Here is a 24,441-nt window from a genome sequence, read left to right on the forward strand (position 1 = left end):
TAAGAAGTATGTTTCTTGAAGTTCACCGTGTTTTTTTCGAAATCGAAGCTTTATAAATTATGAATGCCAAATAGAATTACGAAAAACAGGTTGCCGAAGCTTTGATGAACCTTTTTTTCAGATTCGTCAACATTTGCAATTCGAATTAAATACAGATTTTGAGCGGCTTATTGTTTTACAAAAAATTTCTCTAATCTACTCTGAATAAACTCACAATTTCTCAAATTATACACAAACCATTCAATAAACTCATGTGCGAGTGACTAATATCACCGCATGCATAAATATCAAGCATATCATAAAATGCGTTCGCTGATTGAATGTTGCTATTGCAGAGAAATGTATTCTAATCTTTCACACAATTACAAAAATCTCGTGCAGGCTCATTACTCGCAATTCGGGAATCTTATGGAAAAAAAACAACTGTCTCACAAATCGAAACTGAACTGATCTATACAGAAAAAGAGGGAGAGAGTATAAAAGGTGCGAGTTCCCGCATTACACAATCGCGAATGGTATTATTTCATTTTTGGAAGTGATGATCAGATCTTTTATTCTTGTAATCTTTAGAGATTAGCATTTTTTTAGACGAAGAAAAAATAACTAAGAAACATAAAATTCCCTATACTTTCCCGATTTTTATGAAAATTTTCAAATTCCCCCGCATTTTCACGATTTTTCTGGTCGAGTTTTAAATTCCCTGTGTTTTTACGGTTCCCTCGATGGCGTGGGAAACCTACTAGGTTTTTTTTTTTTAAAGTTACATTTCTAATTCAAAAGTAAATTATTATATCAAAACATATTCCAAAGGAAAAGCTAAAACATAGAAACAATCTTGAGATCGAATTTTTTTTAATGATTACAATACTCTCTCACCATTTCTTTGTTTCGAGTAGAGACAGTTAAAAAAAAGCTTCTAAAATAATTTTACAAATACTTTTCCATCAGCAATGAACAAAGGAGTGATGACTTACGTTTGAATGAATTCTGCAGCACCTTTTAAATCATGTGAAATCCTTTCTGAAACAACAAAATACAAATGTCTCGGATTAATACGGTAAGAAAATAAATTAAATTATAAATAAAATATTGATTAAATACTCATTTTTTCATAATATAAAGCAAAAAGTTGTGTAATTTATTTTTAAAGATTACGTTTGAGATCAGTAGAGAATATTAATAAAAGAAATGTACAATTTAACGATATAAAAATAAAACTTGGTATTTAGTAATTCAAAGTTAATAATTTGGCATTTAAATAAAAAATTACTGTGTAGAAAAATTTATTCAAATTATTCTTATTTTAAAAATAAAAATACTTTTTATTATTTTCTAATTATTAACGAATTACACATATCAATCAGAAAAAATGTGCAGTGAAAATTAATTCTAATTGCAAAAGAACAATAATTTCGTAGTACATAGGATTAGAAGTTAAACATATATGATTCCATGCTAAGACTTTTGAAAACAGACAAAAAGCGTACAAGCAATATAAGAATCAATAAGCATGCAAATACCTGATGGAAAAATTTCTTGGCTTTGTTCAGTTGTTGTGGAAACCCTAACAGTTGAGAACGACTGCGCTTCTGAAGCGTCGCCATTTTGTGAGGCTGCAGTGAATCGTCTCATGTATTCTTCCATCTGCTCACGAGCATTGGGCCCACTGAAGGAAACAGAATGCATTTCTGGTTTGATAACCACTTGTTGAGTCACTCGGACAACGTTTCCTTCATCATCTATTTTTTCATATTCGCAGACATCGTCTGTCGGATCTAATTCCTTGAATTGCCTAATGTATTCTTCAGACAGAGCAGCAGCATCGGGACCCGTGAAAGTTCTGGAATGTACTTCTGGCTGAGATAGAACTTGCTGTTGCACCGTTCGTACTAAGAGAATGTTACCTTTGTCGTCCATTGACCGTTCTTCTTGCACAACTTCTTCGCCCAGTCCTGCATTTTCGCCTGCAGCATGTTCTCTCAGAAATTCCTTCAACTTTTCTTCCACATTTTCCGAGGAAGAAGACGAGGAATATTGGGTTCGGGTTGTTATAACTTTTTTAATCCTTTTTATAATTTTAGGGTTGCCAAATTCATCTGTGGTGTGGATTTCTTCGACTTCAACGTCAGGATCAGAATAAAATGATTCGGATTTCTTTTGTTCTTCTCTTTCGTCAGCAGCGGAATGCTGAAATTTGGTTTTCGTATCATCAGTGTCACCAGTGTAACTTATCGAAGTAAGTGCAGATTGAACGTGAACGGTACTCGTTGAAGGAAGTTTAATTTCAGTAAAGTTCTTGGAACTCAAATTGAAATCATTTAGATTATCATCGGAATCTAAAAAGTGCTTCACATCATATTCTGTTTGAATGTTACCTTCAGAATCAACGATCACTTTGCGGCCATCTTTAACAAGTATTTCCAAGTCATCGACAGGAATATCCTCATATCTGAATGTTATTCTCCCTTCATGCTCCAGAGTGTCTGTACTTGATATCATTGTATTATCCTCAGAAGCTAATGCACCAGTAAGGCTCGTCGACATTGCAGATTCACTCTCAAAATGAAATGCAGCAGCGGCGGAACTACTCTGCTCTAAAGAGTCTGTACTAGACAGCATAATATCACACTTTGGAAGCTCCGATACTATTATTTCTACTTTATCAAGTTTTGAAGAGACAACTGAGCCACTTTCCAGAGTTGCGGAAAGGGCAAGGCCATCTTGACGCTTTCCCTTTGTTTGATCTTCAGCTCTGCTAGAATCGTGAGATATTGCTGCAGCGAAACTGCTTTCCATCGATAAGGAGGATTCATCCGGTAAAATGTCCATCTCATGCAGAGAATCATCTTCTAGATGCCTCTCCTCTAAAAGGGAATCTCGCATGACATCTGGAATATCGCCTTGAAGAGAATCGTCCTCGTCACACTTTCCCTCATGCAAAGAATCGAGGAATTCGTGTCTCGGGTCCTCTGTAAGAGAATCAGGCTTTAGAGAAACTTCATCACGCAAAGAATCTTGATCAATATCATCATTTTTTCCGTTTGATTTAGTTAAATGATCTCGGGATTGTTGCATGCAAATTTCAGATGTGAAAGTGATAGCAGCGTGGTCGGTTGTTTTACTAACTTCCGAAGTTTTATCACCCTCTTCAGAAACCTCACATTTTACTACATCTGAGGGCTTGGGTACTTGCTTCAGCACGTACTGAAAAGGAAGCTCATCCTTGCTCTCGCTTTCGACATTCAAAATTATATTATCAATATCCCCGAGATGTTGATCGTACTCGTCGATTATGCTCAGCTCTTCATCTCTGCAACCGTCAGACTTATGTTCCTGACTCGTTTCTGACGCTTGACTTTCGTGACCTTCTTCGATTTCCGAGAGCTGGGTAATGCTTTCCTGCATCGCTGGATCGATTTTTTCCACTTCTAGACACTCTCTCTCAAGTCGTTCGAATTCAGTCAAGGAGCTCATGGACACATCATCGTGATCACCACTCTTACTGTTCGGAGGTTTATCATTAAGAGAATCCAATGAACCTACACTAGATTTTCTTCCTGACACAATCTCCGCCTCTAAATGCTCGAATTCTTGTAAAGAAGACACGGATAACTCATCTATCTCGACATTTTTAGAAAAATATTTCCTTCCTGCTAGCATGTCGTACTCGGGCTCTTTCTTAGGTTTCACAGCAGGTTTAATTTTATCTCCATTTTCAAGAGCATCTTCGTCTTCTTCTTCATGAGTGTACAAATCTCCATAGCAAGGGACATCTTCCTCCTCCAATACAACCTCTCTTTCATACCTCATTCCGTATGCGTACATTGGTTCTTTCTCTTCACTATACGGATCACTATCAATATCCATGGCTTCTTCTGCCACATCTAAAATATCCTTTTCAAATTGCATGCCGTAGGTAAATCCGGATCTTGAATCATCTGGGCTGAGCGCAGGTGACGAAATAGGTTCTGCGTCGTCATAAAGAGAGTCATCTTTCTCCTTCAATTCGTATTCTGATAGCGTTAATTCTTTAACTGCCTTCTTGGCTTTTAAACTTGCATTTGTCATCCCAGAATCTAAATATTCATCAATGGGAGGCTCAGGTGTCATGGGTCTTTCAATTATATCTTCAAACTGCTGATCGGATTTTAAAATTTCCCCTATTTCGTAATCGATAACGTCATCCGAAATGCTGGAGTAGCGACTTTTCTTCATTTCTTGAGACACCGACGGATCTCTGCAGGAATTACCCGAATACGAGGCTTCACCAAATGGCTCAGACGACCATTTGAGATGAGAATATTCGCCACTGTAATCGTACTCTGGTTGATATTCAACTTCTCCGGGACCGTTCATAACTTGTTCTGGCTCCACAAATTTCGTAGAATCAATTCTGTCCGTCGCAGACATCATTGGTTGTTCTCTGCTGTCAACTATTCGTCCGAACTCGCTTTCTGATATAGCGGCTGCCTCGAGAGATCTATCTGCAGACTCAAGTTTGTTCGAGGAATCACTGGCATTGCTTTTTGGTACGCCTTCATCTTGTTCCCGTTCACTGCCATGAACCAATGTGGTAGTGGTATAAATGCGAGTAACCATTGTTGTTTTAGTCACTCCACCAGCTTCAGTATCATAAGTAACTGTTTCCGAAGTAACAGTTTTCTGAGTGCTGCTTTCAGCTGCAGACAAACTATCTTCAGGCATTAATTTTTGTTCAGTCTGAATAGGTGCAACATCAGACTGTTGAGGGATACTTAAAGCATCTAACCTCAGTTCGGGAGATCCTATTTCCCTTTCAACTAAATCTTCCTCCGATATCTCGGATGGAATGTTCTGCAGCATGGGCCGGTGCCTCATTTCAGTGATATAAGTTGTTCTGATTGCCTTATCCTTGCTTTCCTCTTCCTCACCCCTAACTACTTCGTAGGGGCTACGGGCTCGAGCAGGAGAGCCTTGTTCTACTTTATCGATCAAATCGGCCCCAGCAAAGGCTGTGTTAACGAATGCACAGGGGATAAATTCGTTGCTGCTCTCTTCAACTGACCTAGTATAATTATCATCCACGATCAGTTCATGATCTTCTGTTAATATAGTTTTCTCATGGAATGGATGTGCATGCTCTAGAATGTTAGTAAAACACAATTAGCGCGTGTTAGAATTTACACAAAAACATGCCATATAATATTTTCACAAGCACAAATATTTCACAAAGCATTTTAATAAGGCAACACAGTATAAGCATTGGGGTAAAGTTAATGCAAAGCACTGATAAGCACACTTATTATTATTTTTTCTGTTTACAACAGAGACAATTTTAGCTTGGAGGAAAACGTTAGAAGGATAAATTTTTTAGATGTCAGCACAAAAATAAAACTGTCAGAAAGAAATAACGAAGATGAACGATTAATCTATAGTCGTCCATCTTTGGGACTTCCAACTTTATTCAGTGGCGCGGGATGGGGAGGGAAACAAGATGAATACGGATGCTCCAGGTGCGACCTTCAGAGGCACTTTTGAGACAAAACATTGGAGTGTTTATGTCATTTTTGAAAGATAATCACAATAAAGAAGCCGAAAAATAAAACCATTTTCGAGTCATCATTCACAGTTAATAAATTCATGATAACATATGAAGGCGGAAAAAGTTCCTGAACTCACTCATCCTCGCTGTGCCACTGGTTTAAGTTATAACAAAATGCACTTGAATTTGTTTATTTGGATGCAAAAAGTTCATATTATTGGTAGGCACAAGAAATAATGAAAATGGCTGCAATTCATTTAAAAATAGTAGAAGTGTTTTCTTTTCGTTCTTTTACACGCTATAACACGTCGTTGTTTCACTAAGAAAAGTTTACTTGATTTCCTTTCGACCAATTAAGTTCAAAATTTTATAGAATTTTGGTGATAAGACCACATAAAAAATTTAATTATCCTTGTTTTGAGTTACTGCGTTCTGATGTATATGAATATACAAACGACAAATTCTTTGATGGATATGGTGCAAAATTTGGAAAAAAAAAGGGTGGGGGGGATTGTCAATTCTGAAAATATAATCGGATATTTTATCATCCTGTACCTTTGTGTTTTTAAGTTATAGTGTCTTTTTCAATAGGCAGACAGACTCCCACAAACGGAATTCGTCGAAAGCTATTTTAATCTACAGTTTACAGATGAAAAAATTATAATAATATACAATGGCAGTAGAGGAGGATTCATACTGAATGGGACAAAAAGAATACCATAGTAGAAATTCTGTAATTGATTTATTTAAATGAAACAAATTTAGTCTGAAATTACAGTTGTGCGCGTTTTATCAGGCAAAAGTGAAAATTTTTCCAATCATAAAATCGCCGACAGCAGAAAACGTTCACCGTCGTCATTATCAAGATGGCATCATCCCTGCAGAAGAAAACGTTTTGGAATACACCAAAACATCGGAACATCCGCCAAAACCAAAATGGTTGAACAACTCATGAAATGTTTTCCCGAAATCTCGAAAAATCAATTCATCTTGCGAGTGCAAAACTGAATGTGCTGCAAACAGCGGTGTGGCGTGTGTTAATTGATGTATTGGGAGGTACACTCAGAAACCTCAGTGCCACACTCAGAAATGAGTGTGGCAGGAATACTGCATAGATATTAGCCGTGTCACCAGAGGGGCACCTATATAATAGCTATAGAAACTTTGATAATTGTAGTCTCATAACAAATGTGATTTATCAAAATAAATTAAATGCAGCGTCCATAGGCATGTTTTGCCTTTGTCCTATTCAATATGAATAACCCTAAGTAACAAATTGCACCAATTCTGCATTTATAAGTTATCATATTTAAAGAGAAGCAATTCCTAATGTATTTTTCTGGACTCTGGGAAGTGTGAAACACAGAAATTTATCTAAATGTCAAAATCCAATTTTTTATGCTCTAAATATATATTTTTTATATATATTTCTAAACTGCATTAATGAGAAAGTAATAATAAATGCTTTTTTTTATAAAATTTTTCTCCTTCGTAGCTATCACCGCTATAGAAATATCAATTCAGAAAAACTGTAATGGAATAAAAATGCCTTTATTTTAAAAATTTAGGAATTGTTTTCAAATTGAAAAATAATGATAACAAGGCCCCTACATTTCAGGTCTCTGTAAAGAGTTAGAAAAAAAAATTGAAATCAGTTTTTAATTGAAATATTATACCAATACTCTTAAGATTCCTAAAAGAGCTTCTTTACTTAGAATGCTTACATTATTTTACCTGTGTATATAAATATGCATTGCCATATTTTCAAAATTTCGTGCAAAAATAATCTGGCTCAATGAAGTATCATTTGAAGTAGTTCTTACTTAAAAAAGATGCATAGAATGAAAAACATATTATGTAGAAAGAAGAATGGCGTAGAAATATTTTATAAATTTTCATTATGAGAACAAATAGGTTAATGAAAAAAAATTTCACGAGTAGATTCAAAAATCGGTCAATCTTTACATGAAATCTTAAAGTGCTAGATAACCTCAGATAAATCGTCAATAATAACATACTTATTTTTCCTTCGGCGAAAGAATTTTGGCTTAAATTAACAAAGTAGCACGACCCATATTGCACTGTATATGTATAAAATTATTGAAGGGGAGGAAGAGCACGACAGACCGTGCTCTCCCCCTCCTAATAAGATCCATACCCTTCCTACAATCTATACCCTTAATTTAAGAAAGAAAAAAAAATCATTTTGGAAGAATTCGATTTCAACTTGTCAATTAAAACAGATCCCTTATTTGATTTGATTTTCTCTTTTCTCATACAAATTTATTTACAAGTACGATAGTTTCTTTAATGCTACTCGCACTATGTTCAATTAAAACATTAATGTCTATTCAGTGAAGGAGTTTTTCTATAAACTAAGACGGTTTCGACTCATTTGAATATAATAGTGTATTAAAACGTTGATGTAAATTTAACGCGAATCAAATGTGGAAAAATTCAGTCTGATTAGAAATAGTCAATTTCCGTCAACAATCAACTTAAGAGAAACTTGATTGTACTATCGAGCTCGATATATAAGTTGAGTGAGCTTTTCTGTTTTGTCTGTTTCTATACAATGCTGAATTTTCTAATTTTAAATTTCATTATTTGCTTTGAAATAAAAAGTGGATACTTTTATTGTTTGAAAACTGAACGAAAAAAATGACAAATTCTACTAATAAGCTTGAATGTAGTTAGAGAAGAGCAAATTAATTTTAGATGTTGAGTTCTGTTGCAGAGTGAATCTGATAAACATCATAACTTAATTCTTAGTGAGTTTAGATTTAGACCGATTTTCACTGAACTCATTTGTTTTGTGCATGTTTCTGCTACTAAATGGGAACATTTTGTGCATTAATCTAAACTTGGACCGAGGGCACATAACGCAGATAACACTTGAAAATAGTATTTGAAAGAAATAATCCTCTGCACTCTTCAATAAAACGATATTTTATGATTTTTTTTCTTAACAAACTGAATTTATTATTAAAGAGACTTTTGGAAAATTTGTAACCAGAATAATCAAATAATTTGTCATAAATTTATTTATTTTTAACAGCAGGCAAAATATTAGATTTAAAAAATCCAATTAATCACAAATCACATCAATAATTAAAATGAGTTTCCTTATTCTTGGAACAATAAGAGATAACATGATGCATTGATTCTAATATTGTAGAGCAATCAGTTATGTATAAATCTGAAATTCCACATCAAAACAAATCCTCGGAAGCAATGCAATTTCATTAGCAAGCGAGGAAAAAAAACCCCACAAAAGCTGAGGAATTGCTCTCCTTCCCAAATCTTCTTGCTTACAAATTCAATATGTTTTGCGCTGAAACTTGAATTGACAGTTGAGTACAAACTTTATTTATACTTTATTTGATCAAGTGAACTCAGTACCTGTTTTGTGAATAAGATTACATACTCATTTCACTTTCAAAGTCATTGCTGTTCAGATGCAGATGAACAGACAGACAGATAGATTAACCATTTAACGAATTCTTATAAAAAAAATCATATGCTAGATAAATTTCATTCTCATTGATTTTTTTGCATTTTTTTATAATCTCTCTTAACTAATTTATAACGCCCCATCGACAAGAACAGAGAAATTTCCCTCCGATGGACTACATTAAAAATTTAGTAGAACGTTACGTATTCCGAATTTCATCCGACTAGCTCCTTGCATTTTTACACTGTCATAATGTCAAAGAGACAGATAGATATAACTTCAAAAGTGCTTTTGGTCGGGGAGTTATAAAACATGGATATTCATAAAAATTTGGAGATCGAATAAAAACTTAGTATTTAAGTTTTGAGTCTATCTATAAAACTTTGTATTCAAGATCATAAAAACAGTAAATTTTTCCAAATATGTAATTTAAATGAAATTTTTATTACAATGCGTTAATAGCGGTATATAAAAGTTCTACCTGTTGCAGTCTCATCTGTTTTACCCTCAGGTTGTTTCTCTTCGCGGAATGCAGAGATATGTAAAGATTCGACAGGCGTTTCAGAACTGGAAGCAACCTTGACAACTTCTTGGGAATCAACCACAGGAGCGCCCTCTTGCTGGAACTGCTTTACAACCGAATCTTCGAGTAAAAGCTCCGCCTCTCTTTCATCTGCCGTTGCCTTGTCCTTGTCCTCTGCAGCAGTCACTTTGCCTTCTGTTACTGAAAGAAGCGATTATGGAACAACAATTAATAAAAAACAGCTGTCTGATAGTGATTTGAGAGCAGACATGGAGATTTTTTAAGGGACTCATGGACAACATTTTTTAAGAGGTGATTTAACAACTGTTGTTAATGTGAGAAGCAAAAGTGATCTGTTGAGGTACAAATGCGAGAAGTGGTTGCGAATAAAAAGCATACATTGTTTCTTTTTCTTTTCTCTTTTTTACAGCTATTATTACTTAGAACTGTCACTAGCGATAACTATAATCTATTGCGAACATCGACGGAATGCGTGGAAGTCCGTTTCCGTTGAACTTACGAGACATCTTTGAAACTTTAACCTACTGGCGTTGCTAAACATGAACTATGGATGGTGGAAGCAGTTAGGGGATATTATTGTAAAAACTGCTGTTAAGAAATTTTTTTTCGTTATTCAGTATATGTTTATTTTCATACCGTCTTCTAGTGTTAGAGTTTTGTGTATTCAAATACGAAATATATCTGTTATAATGTACTCCAATGGCCCTTAAAGTTTTGTCCATGCATTCTGATTCGCACTGTATTTGCAATAGATTATAGTATTTCCTATTATATAAATTATTAGCATCAGTTAGAAGGACTGCTTTTTTTTAAATGATGCATTAACATATTAAATTAAGTTACTTGAAAATTACGAATATTCCACTATTTAGGCAGGGATTTTTGGGAAAAGATGTTTCGCATAGTACGTTATTTTGGGTGAACTTTTTATAAAAAGAAACTTATACCTATTTTTGAAGTTCTACTCAATTAGATGTAAGTAATAACGAGCTTATTCATATATTTGAAACCACTGTTCTGTCCAAATGTTTTGAATACTTTTCAGGAGGCAGAGTTTTAGGATTCTAAAATTTTTCAAAATGAGTAGATAATGCTGTGTTTAATGTTCAAAGAGAAAGAAAGAATATAAGAGGCACTCTAATGCTAAAAAATAACTATACTTGTCTGACAAAATAAGGATACACTGAAAAAACATACTGTGACTAAAAAATAAATACTGAAAATAATCTCATTATTATTTTTATAATGATATCAAATTTTTAAAGTTCTAAAATGCTGGAAAGAAACATAGTAGCCAAAAGTAAAATAAATAAATAAATCATAAAACATTACAGCCAAAGCATATAAAAAACCATCATATTGATTTTGTCATATCTGATTTTCTTTCTACTTTTAAGGTATTAAATTTAGAACATTCATACATATGACATACATTCTAACACTGACAAGCTGCAAAGATGATAAAAGAAATTATAGGAAAAAAAAACCGATTCAGTTATAAGATAGTAAGAAGCTATGCAATAATTTGCATTTGGTCTTTAAAAATCCATATAAGATGCAAACAATAAACAAAATGCAACGAAATGGAAAACGGGCGGAACCAAAACGCAAAAGAAGCAGCGGACTGGCAGGTAGGATAACAAAAGTACTGTGCTGTACCTTCGGCTTGACTCATCTTTCCAATTTTAATATCCGATTGGGCTAAGCTCTCCTCCTCCACAAAAGATAGAGGAAGGACTTCCTTCTCAAGGTATTCTTCGCTGTCATGGCTGCCAACCTCCACTTCCAAAGAAGACTGTGGATGCACGCGGCCGTTCAGTCTTAGGTCAAGCACAGTCTCAACATTCTCCGACGGAGCGTCCCTCCTCGATGGACTTGTCACCGAATCGAAGGAGGATCGCTGAGGGGACAGCAATAGATTTTCCGATTCAATGACTTTCAAGCATTCAGGAGATTTTTCTTTTGCAGAAATCTTCTCGTCAATCTTCAGTTCATCGCAGGAGACACGACTGCATATTTCTTCTTCGGCTGTAGGAGAGACATCCTCCTCAATGTCCGGTGCCTCATCTTCAGTGCGAACCTCAGACAACTCGATGTCATTCCGAGACACAAAATCCAGCAACTGCATCATCACGTCCGTATCGCATTGTTCCATTCTGGCCTTGTCATCAAAGGATTCGGCCGTTGGAGAGCTTCTCTTATGTGCCTCATCTTCTAAAGTTGGAGGTCGGTCTTCGAAAAGTCCGTTTTCTGCACTATCTAAGGGCTCCACTTCTCGAAGCATCATTTCGCCACTCTGATCCAGCCATTCCTCGGTTCGTTTATGAACGGGAGTGACATCGGAAGGAAGGAGGACTTGTTGAGTTACAGAATCGAGGAACTTGTCCAGTTTGTGAGGCGCTTTATCTTTACCATCAGCAGAACTTTCGATGTGAATCTTTTTGGAAGAAAATTTTTCTATCAGCTTCTCAGATGATACATTGTAAATCTCAGTAGAATGTTCGGTAAACTGAGTTACTTCGACAGATTGTACCATTTCTTTGGAAGATTTTTCACAAAGACGGGATTTTTTGTAAATCATTTCTTCTAAAGTGGCTTCTTCCTTTTTCTCTACTTCTTCGTATTCTGCTTTTTCAACACTGCTAGGTCCGGCAGCAGAAGGCGATTCTTTTTCCATTCTGAACTCGCTTATGATTTTTTCTCTTTCTACGTCTTCTAAATTTCCCTCCGATTCTAAATTCTTGTCTTCCAAGTCCATTTCTTTGTGAAAAGAACACGGTGTTCCCAGAGCCTCGTGCCCCGTTCTATCAACAGAAACCTTCATGATATCCTCAGACACTTCTAATACAGGCAAAAATTCTATTTCAACTGATTGGTCTTTCAAAGAACTAAAGCAAGAGTCGGATTTCTCTTCAGTACTTCCAACTGATTGAGCAATATTTTCATCAAATTGCAAACCCATTTCTCGTTCTTTTTGAATTTTTGCTTTCAAAATTTCGATATCTTTTTCATGTTCTTGTTCAGCATTTCGATCATCCAGTGTTGTCGCTAACTGAAATTCAATCTGCCCAGGACGACTTATTGATGATTTGGAACGATCAGCGCCGATACTTACTTCCGTCTGCTCAGAAAAAATTTCCTTAACTGACACCTCAGAAGTGGACACTTCACAAGGAATCATTTGATCGCCAATTTCTGATGGAACTTCAACGGCAGACTCTTTTTCAGTAACTTTTTCGAAAATATTACTTTCTTTTTTGTCGGTTTTTAATGATTTCGTTGCTTTCTGGAAAGTGCTTTCAAAGTTTTCTTCACCTTGTTCAATCTTTTCCGAAATCACACTACTTTCAGGAGAGATTTCAATAACAGAATCAGCTTTAATATCCTTATCATGAAATTTTATCTGCTCGGCGTCTTTTATGGCTTCATCAGATTTATCAATTAATTTTGATTTAATTTCTGAGAAATCACTTTTTTCTTCATGTGTCACTTCCAGTCTTTCGATTTTTTCTACAGATTCTTTAATCAATTCTGATTTAACTTTCGTAAAATCGTTAGTCATTTTTTCTACTGGTTCTGTAACAATTTCGATTTTTTTCTCTGATTTTTCAGTTGATTCAGTTTTCAAATCAGTGGCCTCCCTAGAAACTTTCTCGAAAAGTTCCATGTGCTTTTCGGATCGTTCAGTTAATCTTGAAATAAGTTCCGAACAATCAACACTCATTTCTTCAACTGATTTTCCTACTTTTTCTATAAGATTTTCAGACTGATCAACAATTTTGGATTCGATTTCGGAAAAATCATTACTTGTCTTTTTAATCGATTCTTCCACATTCATATGTTCCTTAGATAGTTTGGAAATTTTTGATTTAATTTCTGGGAAATCAATTTCGATTTTTTCAATAGATTCTTCAACATCTTCGATAGTATTCTCAGGCTGTTCGACGAATTTGGATTTGATTTCTGTAAAATCACTTGTTAATTTTTCAGCAGATTCTTCTGCTGTTTTCACGTACTTCTCAGACTGTTCTTCCATTTTGGATTTTACTTCCACGAACTTATAACTTCTCTTTCCAAGCGATTCTTCATCATCGTCTGCAAGCCCCTCAGTCTTTTTGACAATTTTTGATTTGATTTCTGAGAAATCACTAATCGGTTTTTCAACTGATTCTTTTACATGCTTTTCGGATTTCTCATCAATTTTGGATTTGATTTCTGCGAAAGTGCTCGAAGATTTTTCAATAGATTCATTCACATCTTTGTCATACGTTTCTGACTGTTCGAGAAATTCCGATTTTATTTCTGTGAATTCTTCAGCAGCGGTTATATCTTCAATATCTTTCACGTGCTTTTCGAATCGTTCAATAATTTCCGATTTGATTTCCGAATAATCGCTCGTTCTTTCAACTGAGTCTTTGACATCTGCACTATGCCTTAAGGACTCTTCAATAAATTGAGTTTTCAATTCTGTAAAATCAGTGCTTAACTTGCCAACGGATTTTTCGACAGTTTTAATTTCTTTTTCAGATTCTTCACTAAGCTTCAGTGCAGTTTCTTCAAACTTATCAGCATCTTCTACAACATCTCGAAGTGGTTCATCAGAATCGTCCATAACTTTAAATTTCACGTCTATGACGTCGTCACTCGCTTTTGCATCAGACTCCTGAGAATCCCGAATTTCCTTTTCAGTCCGGTGAGTCACCTTTGATTTCATTTTGGCAAATTCCTCAGATGTTTTTTCAACTGAGTCCTCTACAGCTTGTAGTTTCTTCTCGGACAATTCAATTATTTCTGATTTAACTCCGGAAAAATCCCCTGAATCCTTTTCAATCGATTCTTCGACAGCCCGGATTTCCTCTTCAGTCAATTGAACTACTTTCGACTTAATATCTACAGATGATTCTGCGATTGACTTCTCAACAGCTCGGATTTCTTCTTCAGATAATTCGATTACTTTCGGTTTAATTTCTGAAAAATCGCGAGTCGTAGTTGTGATCGAATCGACAATATCTTTTATCTGTTTTGATTCACTTTCAGCAAATTCACTCTCTGCTTTTTGAACATAAATTACTTTTTCGATGCTTACTTCACACTGATCGACCGCAGCTGAAGTGCTCGGTTCATTTTCATGTACTACTACATTTGATTCTGCATCTGCTGCCGAGAGAATTTTTTTTACATTATCTAAAGTCTCTTCAGTACAAATAAATATTTCACTTTTACCTAGACTGGGTTCCATCTTGTCCTTCACGATGCTTATGTTGTCGGGAGATTCCCTCTGCCATTTATTATCTGCCTTCTCGATGACATCTTTCTTGAAAGCCCCAATGGTAGCTCTCGACACTTCAAATGAAGTTTCTGTGAATGTCTTGAAAGTTTTATTGATGAATTCTTCATTGCTAGGGAGTGTGCCGTCGTCACTGGTACTAGGCATGGCAGCGACGGTTTCAGACATGCCTTCCGCCGAATCTGGAATTGGTTTAGATCCAGATTCTTCAACGGGAATTTCAGTTACTTTTTTCACTTCATTTAGTACGCGAGTTTCGATGATAGTCTCTTTCAAAAGAGTTTCCTCCCCAGGTTGTGGTATATTTTCGACAGAACAAATTTCAAGCATTTCAGAGCCTGGTACAAACGTTTTGACTACAACTTCAACTTTTGCGTCTTTAGTGGAATCAAAAATGGTTTCCGAAACCTCTTTATTTTCATGAAGAGGTAGCGAAACCTGCTCGTCGATACTGACGGTGCTTCTTCTCTTTTCGACGATTTCCACAACTTCCATTTCTCTTTCTCTCTCGATGTCGGAGATATCGGACATGGAATCGAGTCTCTGATCTTCGGTTCCATCTCCCACCACAGTCCACACTTCCTTCTTGATATCTTTGATCTCAGGTTTCGGAGCGTTGTCTTCGGCAGATTTCTCGAAGAATTTCAAGCACTCCTTGAAGCTAAGTTGTTCCTCTGGACTGTCCGGGGCGAAGACTTCGTCAGCTGTCAGAGTCTCGATCTTTTCATCGGCACTGGCTTTCAGCGTGTGCGTGGGGGTGGCGTTGGAAGATGAGGAGAGAGACAGTTTCTGGAAAAAGTCTCTTTTTTCGGCGAAGCTCAATTCAGGTGAGTGGGGAGATCCCGCCGATTCGGTTAACAAGCCAGCAGCTGGAAGGCAACCATTTATACACACCAATTTCAGGAAAGGGAGGGAACAATCGTCAGGGCCGGATTAAAAGACTATAAGGGAATCAACAAGGTTCCCTCCCTCCTCCCCATAACCAACTTCCAAAACCAATTTTTTTAATGATTATTATTCATCTCTAAGTAAGTGTTTAAATTAAAAAAATTATGATAATCTGAAATAATAAAGCATTCATCTTCAAGAAAATTGGAACAATATTTTGCTAAAAGCTTAAATTTTAAATTGTATAGTAATTTTAAATGAAATGTTTTAAAAAATGAGAAATCTATAAGCACAATCTAGATATTCTATTATGCAGTTTGAAAGTTCTACATTTGAGAGACACTCAGCCGATTTCGAAAAACAAAATAGGATCAAACTTATCAGTAACAGAAATGCTCAGAATAATTTTCTGAAATTTAAATCACATTTGATTTTAATATGAATAAGTTAGAGTTCGTGTTCTTTAATCTAATGTATTAGATTAAATTAGATTATCCTCTATACCTCTTCACAGCTGAGGAGCCGATAGGCAAATATGTCCATAGTCTATTTGATAATCCGGCCCTGACAATTGAAACTAGAGACATTTCAATACAGTTATCTAAGTGGTATAAAATAAAATGAACTAGGCATTTCTTTATCTGTATTATTCTGAAATAAGGACAACCGTTTTTATTAACACTTTAATTGCCGCTCTCACATGTGTGTGATAACCGGAACAACTGTAAGCGTCCGCTAACGCATGTGTGATGCTACCGTAGTTTTTTATGTTTACGTCCCCGCGTGTTGAATTATTTGGTGAATTTACATATAAGTTTTTAAGTTAATTCTTCAAAAATATTGTTGGCCATTGGCGACATTTGACTGCGTATCCATGCGACCATTAATGATCAAAACATTTAACATTTGAAAAGAATATTTCCTATGAATTATAGAAGTTTAAGCATATTTTTCTGAAATGAAGTCAGCAGTAATTTTCAACTATTGATGTTTAGAGTAATCTCTTCTGTGTCATAAAGTAGGTAGAACTGCAGGAAAATAATCGGATATAATATTCATATTAAGTGAAATAAAAGGAATATTTTACAAACCACTAGAAAATACTAAAATACAGAGTTCAAGGAACTCCTTTATTACAGGCGTATCCCACTTTCGACTGTATCTTATATTTAAATAATACAGCATATTTGCTTTGTAATATATTAAGAGAGAACCGAATATGCATTTCGAAGCTCTCCCTGTTGTGTGCATCTACAATTTAATATAAATCTACTAGAAAAGGTAGCAAATTTCCTTAATTCTGCATGTATGCTTTTGAGATATTTCATTGACAAATAAACCAGCAATCTATTCATTTGTTGATTTTAATGCAAAATTAGACAAAAATATCCAATTTCGGGGTTAAGATTTAATATAGTATTTCATCCTTTTAGCAATGCGCATTTTTGAATTATCGTGTTTACAGATGGATAGACGATTTCAAAGGTTTTTTTTCAGACTTGGAATCGTCTGAAACTGGTAGATTCAGCAACATTCGAAGTTGAATTATTTGAAGATTCTAATACTTTTCTTTTTCTCAACTTCGAGTAAATTCGGAATGCGAAAATGGATGCATTCTTCGAAAATCTTACGGAACCTCAATGTCGATTCCATCAAGCAATATTTGCATTCGTTTACAAAACATCAGTTTCACTGATCCAAAATTCAGTTATGTTTCTTTTATTATTTTTTAGTCAATATTAACCCTTTAACTGCTCCGATGTATATACATGCACAGGCATTACAATCTTTGCATTCTTTTACAAAATATCAGTTTTACTGATTCAAAATTTTTTTTGTTTCTTTTATTATTTTTTAGTCAACATTACCCCTTCATTATTCCGGTATATGTACATGCACAGTTCGTGGAGTTTTGTGTGATTACAGAGATTTCCTTTTTATAAAAACACAGAATACATGTTTTTACAAGAGAAATGTATTTCGTTGCAATTACTAATAAATAAATGTATAGTTATGTAACTGCTTTGGAAAGCGATAAATTCACTCTTGACACAGAGGCATGCACAGCCTTGGAACTATGGAAAGGGTATTTCTGTAAATGCCTAAGTGCAAGAGTGAATTTTCCTGAAATGGAACTCTCCGTCACCAGTGACTTTGAGGTCATGATTCAAACGCACTGAAGGTGTTGAAAATCGATTTAGGAGGAACTCGAACCCACTGCAGAAAAACTCTTAACGATGTGAATAAATATCTCTAACTGTCACCCATAGTTAGAATCTTTGTTTTGTGTCCCGTGGTGCGTCGGCTAACAAGCACATAGTAGAATTTTATTCAAGAGTATGTCTGCTAATGAATTGGATAATTATTTACGTCATTTTTAGGTTGAAATGCATCAGATGGTTCAGATAATTCTTCCATAAGTTAAACTTAACCTGCCGGGTCTCCTGCAAAATTGCTTTTCGCCGAACTCACCGTATGATTAATCTCGTGGGGGAAAATAGCTAAGATTTCTTCAGCAGTTAAGTGGTAAATCTAAAACAAAAATGATCGAGAAACACTACGATAGAGCATTATAACCCTTGAAATAGGCTATCAGTTGAGGCAGTTAAATGTTAATTAATAGATATTGCGATGCAGCATGTGCCAAATGAAAAAATATCATTCTTCGAAATGAATGTCCAACAATGAAAAAAAGTAAAAAATTCATGTACTGACCTTCGTCCACTGGCTGCAAGTCGGGGGAACAAACAGTCATGACGGTGGTGGTCTGAATCACCTGGGTGGCGTGTGGAGTTTCTTGAGAAAAAACAGGGCGGAATCAGTCATATTCAAGGAAAACGGAATATCAACTTGCATAAAATGATGTTTTTGAAAATGATTCACAAGTCATTTGCAGAGATGTAACAGAAAAATTACTGAGTTTCAACGAATAATGTCATATAGGAATGAAACCTTGGAGAATCCACTAATTAAGATAATTTTTCGGAAAACCGATCAAGAAACAGGATTTTTAATAAAAAAAAAATTATATCTTGGTAGCATGCGTATAAGGTGTGCAAGCCCGTCTGTCCCCAAGCACTTCTATTTCGTCCTCCCCTTCATTAGATCAGAAATGACGTCGATCTTTTAATGTTTACAAAAGACGGATTAAAAAAATTTCCCACAAATAATTTACAATTAATTTCTTTTTTCTTTTTCAGTTATTGCTAAACGTTTGGCAATCCTAGCATCTATTCGATGTTTCTCATTTAAGCTCTGTAAAATTTGCTTTGAAATATTTCATTTAATAAGTTCATCCAAATTATTTCATTCTCTTAGAGATAAAATGGAAGGATTAGAGAGTATGCTTGCATCCATTGACGATTTTACGACTGATGAATGTAATGTATTGGAGGCCTCTGAAGAAGAGTATTGCAGCCAACGTGGCTGCAGCGAAGCGTAGATTCACAAAAAGATGCGATATATGCCTTCAATCGTTTTGATAATTTTTATTTTGGAAAGAAAACATAATTTTTAAGAGGCACAGAAATTCCATCCCTAAAACTGAATGGATCACAGGGAAAATATTCTTAAAAATACAATTTTGTCAAAAAAAAAAAAAAAAAAAACGTAAAAAACGTTCCATTGTTTTAAAGGATAACACTGCGATGAAAAAAATGTTAGAAGTAGTATCACTATACTTAAAATGGAAACTCCATTGGCCTGTTGTTGTTTTTTCTCTCTAAACTTTCCTTTTATATGGACTGTTACATTGTTCTTAAATTAATTTACATTTTTATTTTTTATAATTTACATAATCATTGACTGTTTATAATTGAAAATTTGTATTTTGTATTCTAGTTTGCTTATCAATTGATATTATTTTGAGGTAGTGTGTATTCGAATGCGATTTTCTCTAGAGAAATGGTAGTAGAAGTATAGCGGAAGAACTAAGAATCCGGTAGGGACGACAAACAGATTCTAACATTCTTATGCGCAATAAATTTTAAAATTTGTAACTTTCGAAATTGTTATAATATATGAACATACTTGAATTTATATAATAAAATAAAAAAAAGTACTTTAACATCTTGCCAGACGAACTAGCAAACACGCTTCATTCAGTACGCGCAACTACTTAAGGATCTTGCGAATGTTGCTTCAGAAAATGAAATGTTTGTAAAATCGACCCAAAAAATATAGTTTTGAAAATACGAAAAGAAATTTGTTCAAACTTGATTTATCTCTTTAAAATAAAACTATACCAGTGTACCGAGGTACAATATATGTCTTATGGTCTATATAGAAAGCAGTTGAGTAAATTTTGAATTTAATATATTTCTGTCGTGTGCAAATTGATTAAAACGACGAAGAAATTAAAAAGGAAGAAAAAATTATGATGTGAAAAGTAATATACAATGAAATTTGATTGAAAATTATTTGAATTGAAATTATTTGAATGAAAGAGCGCTTTTTCAACGATTCCTAACTTTTACTTCTTCTGGGTCTTGATAAAATTAATAAAAAAAATATTATGAAGTTATAAGGCATTGTATATTTTAGCTACTTTTATGTAATAATATTCTACCGGCATTTTAAAATCAATTTTACAAATTCATAAAAAATATATCCAAGTGTTACAAAATGCAACATACTTCAATTAAGTATAGACCATAAGTACGCTAGCAAATCTTGAAAATGAAATATTTTTGAATTGTAAATCTATCAAATGAAATTGTTTAAGTTGGCAATTTTAAGCTGATTTTTGTGTGTGTGTGTATGTGTGTGAAAACCGATTTCACAATTAAACAGACCAGTGAGCATTTCAATAGCAATGTTAAAATTCTAATGTATCAGCCGTTGCATAATAAATTAAAAACTTTTATAGAACCAAGGCAAAAGATAGCACGGAAATAAAATTGGTATCGACGAAAAGTTAATTTTTTGAATTTTAAAATGCTACAAAAATATTTTTCTTGTGTGTAGTTATTGAAGACAAACTCTTAATTTTTTACTTATCTAATTAATTCAAAAATAATTAAAATCCTTACATTTTTTTTCTTCTATTGGAGCTTCTACCTAATATTTATCAGGCCAAATTTGGCAAATCTATAAGAAGCGAAGGACATTTTGAACGATTTTGCATGACAGTCTAAAAATTTCACAATATTAAGAAAAAGGAAAAATTGTTGCTAGACACAAAAGTCGAGGCTTTAATTTTAATCAAAAATTCATTTGTATAGCACAGTTTGTAAAATGTCTGAGTAAATGTAATTCAAATAATTAATTTGGAAACTCTATATGCATCGCAATTTACAGATAATATGCAAGCATGAAAGCTTATCATATTTTTTACTAATCATGATTAAAAAATATCAACATGAAAACAGCAGATCAAATTAATCAAATATATATGATAAAATAATTATTTATATGCATGAGCTAAAAGATTAGTTAAAATTCTCCACGATTTAAAATAAGCAAATTGTTTTAGTACTATTTAACTGAAGATTAATTGACATAATACAGTTAAATTAACATCTCATTTTGAAACGACACTAAGAATTTTTTTAACGTTAATGATGAAAAAAAAAATTAGAATAACAACTCATGGATCATCCTTATAATAATAGAATTTTTTTTTTATTTTGCTAACAATAAGAGAAAATTCCAATGTAAGTGTAAAAATTAATGAGATCAGCGTTATTTACTGACAATATATTCTAAATGATTGAAGATACCATGCAAGCAACTTTTCCGGGATTGAAATCTGTTGTTATACTAAATTAGCACTTGCTCTTTTCTGTGTGTATATAAGAAATATAATATAATACAGGAAATAAATATGATTATGATAACTTAATTCTTCTATTTCTGATTTGGATATGAGGAAGCTTGCTGCAGGATCCCAGTTGACTGATTATAGAAATAAAACTATTTGGAAAACCAATTCCCTGCATTGCGATATATTTTCTATTCTCAGTAGCATAAAAAATTACCAAGTAATAAAAACCAATGTAATTTTTTCTGATGACTGCAAATTTATGATGCGTAACACTGAAGTTTTCGCCTTATTACAAGTTATTAATTTGTTAAATATATATATGAAAGTAACATAATAAGTCTCGTTCATAATATTTAAAACTACAAAATATGTATATTCGTATACGCTAAAAAATAGTTTCAAAAACCTTGTAAGGCGCTTTCAGGTCCTTTCAAGAGTAATACAAAAAAATACAAGAAAAATAAAAGTTTTTGATACAAAAAACGTGCTTCTAAACTTTGATTGAACCGTATTTTACATCATATGCATTTCCTATGAGTGCCAGCTTTCTTTTCAATCACACACATTTGAAATCTCGAAAATTGTTACTTGAGTTTCTAAAATTAATCTAAATTACAATATTTTCTTCTACATCTATACTTCTTTTACAATAATAATCTCTTACCTTCAACAGCAGAGTTGGTAGGAATCGATTTAAATTCTAGAAAGCCGTGATCTTTGGTGCCTCCGTCCAAAGAGAAGTGGGTCAATGGCTCACCGGGTAATGTTACAATTCGAGTAACTTCTTTAAAAATAGCAGAGTGCTTACATGTTTCTTGTTTGCTGACGGTCTCTAGTGCAGCGGACTCAAAGCTTGCTGTCCGGGGAATTATGGTGTCTTCTTTCACTGGTTCAGAAGCAAGTACCAGAGATTTCGGATCAAAAGAAGAATGCGGAGGGGAATCATCTTTCGGCAAACAAGAAAAAATCTGTTGAGCATAAATACTATCTATTTCTGCAATAGGTGAAAGAAACGTCTGAACTGATGTTTTATTAACTAATTGTTGTTCAACTTTTTCTAGAAAATCTGATGTCGTCGTGGAACATTTCATATCACTTGAACTTCCTCCCGAAATGACTTTATCAGATCTTTTAAGCTTGTCCCCTCCAGAGCTTATAATCGCGTTTGTTTTCACACAGATTTCTTCCACAATATCAACACCGTATACTTCAAAATCAGATTTACCCACAACAACATCCGAACTCATGTAAGTAGTTTCGACAGAAGGCTCGAGGACGTCTTGTGCATAAATGGCGTTCATTTCCGATTCATCATATTCAGAAGTCTTAGTCAAAATTTGACTCTCGATTTCAGGTAGCTTCCCTTCAATCCCAACAAGATCCTCGCTGACGTTGTCCATTTTAGATAGTCCATCGACATCATCCTTCGAAGAAGGAGCATCGAAACTATCTGCAATGTTACTGTAATGAGTGGTTTCCTTCAGGTCCACACCGGAATCGGTGCTACTCTCTAAAGCACTTTCTTCAGAAAGCAGTTGATCGTGAAGAGTGAGGAGCCTCTCTTCTGCTAAAATCTCTGGACCCATCTTCCTCTTCTTCTTTCTATCCGCGTCTTTTCTCAATAACTTTCTAGAACTTACAATCGAAAATGGTGGCTCGGTCGCAAAAACATTTCTAAAAGATTCCATCACTAAGATCTTATTCAGGGCGCTACTTTCATCTTCGGTCACTTCATGAGGCAAATCTTCTGTCTCGGAAGCGGCGCCTCCCTCCGAAACATGTTCCTGGAGGAAGTCTTTGACAGAAGCTCTGTGGAATTCTTGTTGGGAATGGATGATTTCAAGGACAGCCTCAGGTTCGACATTATCAGAACTTGGAGTTCCTAAGGTTTTACTGAGGTCATCGAGTGAGTCAGACTTCAGACTGCTCTCTGTCGGACAGAAAGACAAATTGGAGTCTTGGAGGGAGAATGGCCCGTCAATTGGACTAGTATGGGCTGAGAGCATCTCGACATGTATGGTTTGGGTGGAACAATGCTCCTTGACCATATTCGCTGTGCTAGACTGGAAAGACACACTGGACGGTGACTGGACATCGGGAAGAAATGGACTACTCGCAGTGTCTGCAGTAACAGGTGACTCAGTGCCAATTCCAGTATCAAGCATTATATCTGAAAAAGGACTGGTTGATTTTTCAACTTTAATTAAATTTTCTTCTAATGATTTTTCAACGATTATAATAGATTTCGGGGACGTCTCTGATATTATAGACTTCTTTTCCTCTATACTAGATTTTGACGGACTCGAAACGGATGGCGAAGACTGAGTACCTGCCGAAACTTTGGTCGTTGGAATGACAGGCTTATCGTTCTTCGAGACATCAGCTTCTTTGGTTTTCTTTAAGCCGAATGTAGTGTTGGGAGACATTTCTGTGCTTTTACTGACGTAATTATCAGGTTGTGGCTCCGGCTCTTCCATAGAGGGGGCATCGTAAGTTTGAACAAGATAATCGTTCCCTTCTTTTTCAATCCCAGAAGGTCCTGCAATGAAAACTACGATGGGGCTCAAGCCCCGATCCACCCTGGACGGGGCTTTTGGTTCGAACTTGTGTGCGTCATGGATGGGACTCAACTTTTTTCTCGTTCTGAAACCTTTTCTAGTTGAAATCAGTTGGCTCGGTTTCACAGTTTCTAGTTTCTCAGAGCGAGGACTAGTGCACATTTCTTTGGTTTCAATCTCCGCAACTTCTTTCACTGGCGAGAGAGGCAACTCTTGGAGAGACAGAATCTTCTCGGAAGATCCACTAGTAGCCAACTTGGGAGTAAACATAATTTTAGTTTCGAACACAGATTTTGTGGGCGAAACTTTCTTTGAGCAGAGATCTTTAAACTTTATCGGTGACAGAGCCTCATCATCAAGATCTTCGTCAGGTTCTGAAATTTGTTCACAAAACAATTGTGAACTTTGACTTTTTAAAGCCACCT

At 34.8% G+C, this 24,441-nt stretch overlaps 1 protein-coding gene across 18 annotated transcripts in view; it reads right to left on the reverse strand.

Moving 5' to 3' along the window:
* LOC129989335 (ankyrin-2-like) overlaps window positions 1-24,441 on the reverse strand; it is a 284,123-nt gene that overhangs the window by 7,083 nt on the left and 252,599 nt on the right. For 16 of the 18 annotated variants that reach the window (XM_056097811.1, XM_056097812.1, XM_056097809.1 and 13 more), the window contains 5 exons: window positions 18,410-18,490; window positions 11,179-15,675; window positions 9,457-9,699; window positions 1,521-5,120; window positions 975-1,020 (listed from right to left, as the gene is read on the reverse strand). In XM_056097811.1, the coding sequence (XP_055953786.1) occupies window positions 975-1,020; window positions 1,521-5,120; window positions 9,457-9,699; window positions 11,179-15,675; window positions 18,410-18,490 (8,467 nt within the window). The remainder of the gene's footprint in view (window positions 1-974; window positions 1,021-1,520; window positions 5,121-9,456; window positions 9,700-11,178; window positions 15,676-18,409; window positions 18,491-24,441) is intronic. The other 2 variants (XM_056097813.1, XM_056097814.1) reach the window with 2 other exon arrangements.

The sequence above is a fragment of the Argiope bruennichi genome, chromosome 10 (assembly GCF_947563725.1).
Source record: "Argiope bruennichi chromosome 10, qqArgBrue1.1, whole genome shotgun sequence".
Classification (NCBI taxonomy): domain Eukaryota; kingdom Metazoa; phylum Arthropoda; class Arachnida; order Araneae; family Araneidae; genus Argiope; species Argiope bruennichi.